We start from the raw sequence: 8406 nt of genomic DNA, 5'->3' as shown, positions 1-8406 counted from the left end.
CTCATATAATTTACGTCTTCACACTTTACCCTAGGGATAAGAATAGCTGCCCCTTAACTATACGTATTATGAAATCAAACCGGTTTGGAAATTAACCTGACCTAGCCAGAAATAACATAAGGCAATCTAACCTCCCCCCTAAAAAACTAACATGACATAACCATGGTTATAGTTTATACTGTATTGGAGGTGTCAGCTAGATAAAGGTTAGCTTTGGTAAACTGCTTTAGGTTAATTTCAGTTTGGTCATGTCATGGTTATAGTTTATAATGTATTGGAGGTTTCAGCTAGCTAAGAGGTTAGCTTAGGTAAACTGCTTAAGGTTAATTTCTGTTTGGTCATGTCGGGTTAGGTTAGTTTATATTTCTAACCCTGCGTGCCTTAATATTGTTAATGAACATGTATTTGCATCTCATAACTATAATATTAAGTCATAAATAGTGAAATGAAGTGGTGTAGGGAAAGTATCATTTTACCTAAATCTAAGTGAACATTTAAATTGGGTAGTTGTAGGCTTCAGTGCCTCTGTGGTGTAGTAGTTAGCATGCCTATCTACAAATCTGCAGGCCCGGGTTCGATTCCTGGGCAGTCGGCACTAGTAGTTGGTTAGGTTAGGTAGGTTGGGTATGAAAATATACCTGGTGTTACTTAAGTGTTATAATTTTTGTCATTGTTTATACAGATATCTGAGAACATGGACGAGTATCAGCAGCTGTGGGATGACTGGGAACTTTTGGATCAATTGGATGAGGAGCTGGATGATCAGGCAGATGCCCAGGGAGCTATCGGACGTAAACGTCGCAGGATTGTTAAAGGTAAAATGTGGTGACAAGTTATATCTTCTTCTGTTTTTGTTGTCACTAATGCTTCTTAGATGTCATTTGATATAAAAATCGTAACTACAGTACACTTCCAGATCGGATGAACCCCTTCACAGCAATGAGTGACGACGAGTTTGTCGAGCGCTTCAGATGCAACAAAACTTCAATGTATGATCTCATTGAAGAAATTAAAGACCAGCTTTCAGCCCCAACTGACTCAAGAGGTGAATGCCCTAAAGCCCCTTGGGACTAAAATTATATGAATGGTTGTGTCGGTGTGAGTGAACCAACATCTGCCGAGAATGGGCCACTCCCCTTCATGGGGGACATTGGCCAAAGTCTATCGATATATAGAGATCAAATGTAATTTATAATTTAATGTAAAGTAAAAAGAACTGGTTGCTTTCATTTCATTGTAATTTAGAGTACATTGGTCGTTTTACAGTCACTATATAAGTTTCCTCTCTTTACAAGCTGTCCTGTTCCGCCACACCTGCAAACCCTGATTGCAGTTCGTTGCATGGCAACGGGAGACCACCAGATGACATTAGGGGACTGCCATGATGTGTCACAAATGACTGTCAGCAGATGTTTGAAGGTTGTGTCAAGAGCAATCGCTAGTTTGAGCCAGCGTTATATAAAACCTCCTCGCGGCAATGACATGCGACGAACAATTGAGCAATTCCATGACATCAGTGGAATGCCTGGTGTGGTAGGGGCAATTGATTGCACACATATCTCTATACTGAGACCATCTGTGGAAAACCCTGAGATGTTTAGGTGTAGAAAAGGATATTTTTCATTAAATGTCCAAGCTGTGTGTGGGCCAGACCTGCAGTTTCATAATGTTGTTGCCCGTTGGCCTGGGAGCGTCCATGACAGTCGAGTTTTTGAAAACAGCAGGCTCTGTGCTGAAATAGAAGTTAATTTAAATCCCAGGTATCATCTACTTGGAGATGCAGGATATCCCTTGAAAAGGTATCTAATGACACCTGTGTCATTTCCAGATAATGCTCATGAGAGAGCTTATAACTACAGTCATTCCCAAACCAGAAACACTGTTGAACGGGCATTTGGGATATTAAAAAGGAGGTTTGGGTACTTAGGGAAGAGAGTCAGGACAAGTTTAGACACCACCAAAACTGTTGTAGTTGCTTGTGTGGTACTACACAATATTGCGGTGAAAACTGGGCTGGTTTTACCACAAGATGGAAGGGACGTGAACCTAAATGTCAATAACATCCCTAATGAGGTTCCTGCACAAAGACGAGGAAATGTAGAAGGCAGACTGAAACGGCAGCAAATCATCAGGGACTTCTTCTAAGCATCATATAGACACCACCATTGTTCTGGATCTGGATCTGGACAATAATGCGCAGGGCACCCGTACAGGTGCATAACACGCATATTTGTGTTGGCTGTTGGGGGGACGGGGGAGCCGAGTGTGCAGGAGAGGGAAGTGAATCAAGTGTAGTTTTTAGTGTTGGTGTGTTGTGGTGACAAGTGAGTGTGTATTTGTTTTCAGAATGAATGATGAGGTGGGAAGAAGTGTGTATGTATGTTCTCGTAAAACCTTTATTTTCATTGTTAATTAAAACACAAGTTACTTTATAGTTTTATTCTTTCCTTAGTCTATATTACATAAACATTCCCTGTGATGTCCTACCTGTGTACATCCTTAGCTATTATTTAGCTTTTCAAGTTCTTTTTTTGTTATCTCTTTTCTAAATCTAGCCTCTTCCTCCCTCTGTTCTGCTTCAGCTATTTTCACTTTCATGTGTTTGATTTGAAGATCGATCAAATGTTCCCTCTTCTCCAAAAACCTATTGTTTGTAATCTCCCTCTCCCTACTAATTTCTAATAGTTCTGGTGTGGCAGTCGTATTTTTGTAGCTGGTTGCTGCTCTGTTTCTGCAATGCCTTGTCCTGACAGTTGATGGTGAGGGGGCGGGCACCTCCTCTGGTTCTTTTGCTTGTGGTGATGCTGGAACCTCCTCTTCCACGGAATTTGTTGCAGGATGTGCTACAACACTGCATAATGCAAGTGTTTTTTCTAAATATGAATTTGCTGTCAACAGGGAGGAATATTAGTATATGAAAAATATTCCCTAAAATAACACAGTTGCAGATTAACACATTTCAGGTAGTTGGAACATCTTGTTAATCAACTGTATCTCTCACTGCACACAACTGTCATTAAAACTTATGAGTTTGTGAATATCTCTCACTGCACACAACTGTCATTAAAACTTATGAGTTTGTGAACAACTGAATTATGGTTACATGAACAAATTGCTTACAGGCTGAAAAGCCTTCTGGCTGAAGAGGGTGCTTACTGATAAAAGCTATATTGCTTATGTTTATCACCACCAAAATCTTACCTCTCACAAAGAGAGACTTGGTAAATCGGATGAGTAGACTTTGTCGGTGCGACTTGGCTGAGAATAAATGTATTTTAGTACACAGAAGCAGAGTACTGTGTGGTGCAGCTACTTTAATTTCTTACTACATACCAAAAATGTTTATTATTTTTGGATACTTTGCAATATTACATGACTGAATACTTACGACTTCACAGTTTCTGATATCTCATGAACATAGTTTACAAACATGGCAGTCAAAACAAGTCATAATAAGAACTCACACATGGCTGGCATTGCATCGAGGTCAAACGGATTTCCTATGTCGTGCAAATCCGTGCCAAGTATTGTCAGCACTTGGTCCGATTCTTTTGGCAGATCCGCAGGAGGGGCACCTCCACCAGTTCTCATGTCCTCCCGCCTCTTCACTGCATGTTCTTGTTTTGCCCTAAAATGAAGAATCAGTAGATATATGTTATTGTATTCATACATAGCATTTTTATATGTTACATTGTATTTGTGCATTCATTTCCTTTTTTTTTTTTTTTTTTGGTTATTTGTCTTTATTGCAACTAATTCAAGAATGTAGTTTTAGGTGTGCTTTAATTAGGATAATTCAGAGACGCTGTACGAATACTGTCACTGTCGTTCACATGCTTTGTGAATGGGGATTAATGGGATGGGTTGATGGGCCTGGGAAATCTCTTATCTATTTTTTTCCCACAATGAAAAAAAGATGCAAATAAGAAATTGACTGGGTATGGTTACCTTACTGAACCCTAACTTGGCAGTTACCCTTACATAAAGACCTATATAGTTTATTAATGGATGGATGAATGTTCTATACATATGATCTGAGAATCCATATTTGCACTGAACAATAGTGATTGATCACAGGTGATTCATGGGATCAGTGCAAAAATTGCATCCCAGGTTAAGTGCATTAAGTTGCTATTTATATTAAGACATGCTCAACAATAGAATATATATCTCAGTTAGAAAGTTATGTGAATAGCATTATTTTTCAGTCGTTCTTTTCACTTACTTTACTTTTAAACGCTCCCAAACTTTCTTGAGTTGCTGCTCAGTGCGCTGCGGTCCAAGGTTGTGGGAATTAAACAGGCGCGTGATTCGGGCCCACGCTGCCCTCTTCTGGAGGACAACCTTCCCGTCTGTCCTCCTGTCTTGGAGGATCTTCTCCTCACAGATGAGGCCCATGAGAAGGTCTCGCTCAGGAGGTGACATTGGACTGCTTCTGGCACTCAGTGCTCCTTCCATTTCTAGAAATCCTACGTTCTCTGAGAAAGAAGACAAAACATGAAGCAGCAATAATTAATAAGAATGTAAATTAGCCACAAAAATATGAGCCCATTATCAGTAACCTAGTCCCTACTACAGGGGTGGTTAAGGCCACTAGGTTAATAGTTTGTTTGTCCTGGACTATATATAGATGCACAAATGAATAAAAAAAAATGTGCTAGATCTGGGATGGAAGGCAATAGCTATGTCAACATTATCTGGAAAATGATTCAATCTGATCATATAAAGGGCTGAAAATAACCTTATTCATGACCTCGTACCTGTAGATTCTGACATACTAGCACAACTTTGCATATGGTAATCATAAAATGCAACTGCTTTCTCCAAAAAAACATATTTGCCCATGATGACCCTGAGTCCTGAAAAGGACATGCCGACTTCAGCAGCATAATTACCCAACAACTAACATTATGATTGGCTACTCTGAGCTATGAAGGCAACCCTCGATCTTTTTACTTGTCCATATAGGTCAACCATGTCATTAAACAGCTAAAAGCTAACACTATGACAGGGAAATGTGCTCACCTGCTCCAATAATGGGATGAAAATAGCCTTAGTCTGGGCTTGGGTTCATATCGAGGAACTTCGAATACAAGACGCCGGGAGTTATGTTATCCTTGTACAATTCGCTGGTAAGGCCCCACCTGGAATACGCCGTGCAATTCTGGTCTCCTAATTACAGGAAAGACATTGAATTACTTGAGAGAGTACAGCGCCGCGCCACGAAGATGATACCATCACTGAAGACGAAGCCCTATGAAGAGCGACTCGAGCGACTCAACCTCTTCACGTTGGAAAAGAGACGCCTGCGGGGAGACATGATACAAGTCTTTAAGTACCTGAACAAGCTCAGCAACGTTGATCACTCCAAACTCTTCACGCTACAAACCAACCTGAGAACAAGAAACAACGGAAAAACAATTCAAGCAAGGCGATGCAATACCGACATCGGCAGGAGTTATTTCTCGAATAGAGTTATTCGCCACTGGAACAGCCTTCCTGCTGAAGTGGTTAGCGCAGAGACCATCAACTCCTTCAAGAAACGCATTGATCGCCACTTTGCTGCATCGGGAGTGAACTGAACGCTCCCAAGAGTAGATACACAAGTGCTTTAATCCTTCCCTGCAAGCCACTCCTATGGCAAACGGATTGATTGAATCACTGAACGCAGGCAGCCTAGTAATGAGCCAACAGGCTTTCTGCTGCCTGCTAGTCCATGTTTCCATGTTTCATCCATGTGTGTTTTGAGGGCCACACGCAACCTTATTACTTGTTCACATAGGTCAACCCTGTCATTAAACAGCTAAAAACTAACACTATGACAGGGAAATGTGCTTACTTGGGCACATAATGGAAGGACAATAATCTTTGTGAGGGTCTCGTCCATGTGCAGGCTGGCATCATCTACTCTAAGCAATGAGGGCTACACTCGACCTTTTTACTTGTTCATATAGGTAACCTCTGTCATTAAACTGTAAAAAACTAACATTATGACATGGAAATGTGCTCACCTGGTCCAATAATGCGAAGAAAAATACAGGGGAGGTCTCAGCGTCAGGGAGCGGGAAGGGGGAAGAGGCGCCGTCTGCTGTCCCTTCGTGCCTCCCCTTCCCCCGTGATGCGACGGGTTCCGTCGCGGCCCAAAACACTGTAAGTTTACGGTTTGTGTGACGAAGGATCCTCATGCCCACGGAAGGGGGAAGGGAATGTTTATGTTTGTGGGCCTTACGCCTGTGACTCCAGCTTCATAGCCTCAGTTATACTATTAGGTAGGGGGTTTTGTGTGGTGGATATTTTGAACTTTGCATTCAAATTTTCACTTTGTATTAACCAAACATGCTACACTCCACTCGGGAGTGAGGATTACTGTTAGGGGGGGGAAGGTTTTCAATTTTGTATTAACCAAAACATGCTACACTCCCATCGGGAATGAGGATTATTGTTAGGGGGAAGGGAACTTCGGAAATATACCAATAAATTGTATTCTGCCTATGTCCTGTATTAATGCATACAGCCTTCCTAGCCTACGGTGCAGTCTCGCAGTCTTCCCCGCCACGACCTCCAAAGGTAACCACGACCCCACACTATCAAACTTTGGACTGAGGATACCATCTACCTCAAGGAACAACCCATAGTAAGCTGGGGAGCGACGGACACTATCTACCAGGTGTACAGTTGTTAGGGTCAAGTGTTACCTGGCCTGTCAGGGCAGGGAGAGTCTGGGGACTAAACAGTTGGTTTAGTTCCGTCCCATCTGGTTCATAGAACTGCCGTTCCTCGCTTACAGGCTTTGGGGGTTGTGCCATATTACAACCTCCTGGTGGCAGCTTAAAGAGAGGAAACACAGCAGGGAATCGAACCCAGCCGTACACACACTCTGAGGTTGAGGAATAATAGCGTCATGGTGACGGGGCTTGAAGCGAGGTCGGCGGGACCACCTACCGTGGTGGCTTACCCACCTCGATAGGGCTCGATGTCCGTTCGCCTCGTGGACCAAGTGCTCCCCCCTCATCACCGGTAGAGGAGGCCTACTGGTGATGTTGCTTTCTCCCGCCATGCCCTCTTACCACCCAGGGCAGGGCTACTGTCTCCCCACGTGTTTGCCGTGCGTGGCGTCCCGTATACTCCCCGTGCCCTTTCATCTGGGGGTTGAGTCCACCGCAGGGCAGGGTGTAGCTCCCCTCGGTGGGCAACACGCTCCTTTGGTGGGAGGGTTGGGGTAAGACGGGTGGTTCAGTGTCAGTAAGTAACCGAGGATTCCGTCCATCATCCGTTGGAAGGTGGCGCCAGAGTTTCGCAGGCCTAAATAGCTGTAATTAAAGGCGAAGGTGCCGATGGGCGTGGTGATGGCGGTCTTTGGGATGTCCTCCGGGTGCACAGGGACCTGGTAGTAGTCCTTCAGAAGGTCCAATTTTGAGAAGATTTTGGCACCGCGGAGGAAAGAGGTGCTGTCGGCGATGTTGGGCAGCGGGTAGTGGTCTGGCTCTGTTCTGGTGATGAGGTGCCAATAGTCCTCGCAGGGGTTGGAGGGAGCCGTCAGCGCGCGACCTTCCTTGGGTTCACACGTGACTTTGCCCCGCTGCTGTGTGGTGCCAACTCGCTCTTTCCTCTGTTTTCCTCTGCTTTCGCGGTGTGAGGCGTTCTGTGCTTCTGTGAACTGCTGCTGTACTGGAGGACTACAAAACCAGAAGGATTACCCTGCCTTCTACTACAGACCGCTAAGTGTTCTGATTTAGTATTTACTTAGTTAGATAGTGATCCACAGTTACTCCTAGGACAAGTGTATTAAGCTTCCCACATCTGCACTAAATTCAACATTCTTTCACGCCAACCCAGTGCTACACGGTTTTATATTGCTTTTGTGTTTTTTATATTGCTTTTGTGTTTTCTTCTTCTATTATTAGGATACTTTACTGTGCTGTGATAATAGGACTACGTGAATCAGGCGCGCCAAGCTACGTTAATTTCTAAGTCCACACAAAACATTAGATAATCCACTTTCCGCGCAAACCTAGTGAACACAGTTATTATCTTCTTTACATAAGTGATTTCTCAGTATATTAATATTGGCCTATGTTTTGTCTTGGTGGGTAGAAATAACCGCGCCTTTTTACCCGAGACACACCCTTTTCCCCGGGGAATTGACCTGACTGCGACCTCACAGCAGCTGTTGGTATGTTTTCCTAGATACACATTTTTGACCTGACGACCTCACCGCAGCTGCGTACTTTGTTATCGTCTTAACGCGCCTAATTGTTTCCGTCTTGCCTCGCCCATATCCTCACCATGACGTCCCTCAAGCGTTGTTCTGGGTGTGGCCTTCGCATGGCTAAGCAGTACTTTCTTTCCAAGGACGTTTGTAGGTTCTGCGTTAAGACTCAGAAGGATGATCAGAGGATCATAGAG

General features: G+C 43.5%; 1 protein-coding gene and 1 long non-coding RNA gene across 2 annotated transcripts; one reads left to right on the top strand and one right to left on the bottom strand.

Moving 5' to 3' along the window:
- The first annotated feature begins 694 nt into the window (after positions 1-694).
- LOC126986997 (putative nuclease HARBI1) lies at positions 695-2182 on the top strand. The gene is made up of 3 exons (XM_050843595.1): positions 695-815; positions 917-1045; positions 1295-2182. The coding sequence occupies exons 1-3, from the start codon at positions 695-697 to the stop codon at positions 2143-2145; spliced, it is 1101 nt and encodes a 366-aa protein (XP_050699552.1). The 3' UTR covers positions 2146-2182.
- A 1000-nt stretch (positions 2183-3182) lies between these two features.
- Positions 3183-4489, bottom strand: LOC126986500 (uncharacterized). The gene is made up of 3 exons (XR_007739788.1): positions 4226-4489; positions 3465-3628; positions 3183-3258 (listed from the first exon to the last, which is right to left on the bottom strand). It is a non-coding gene; the product is annotated as an uncharacterized LOC126986500 (long non-coding RNA).
- Between the last annotated feature and the right edge of the window lie 3917 nt (positions 4490-8406).

Source organism: Eriocheir sinensis, chromosome 6 (assembly GCF_024679095.1).
Source record: "Eriocheir sinensis breed Jianghai 21 chromosome 6, ASM2467909v1, whole genome shotgun sequence".
Taxonomy (NCBI): Eukaryota; Metazoa; Arthropoda; class Malacostraca; order Decapoda; family Varunidae; genus Eriocheir; species Eriocheir sinensis.
Note: the sequence above shows the minus strand (reverse complement) of the source record. Positions and strands in the feature narration are given on the sequence as shown.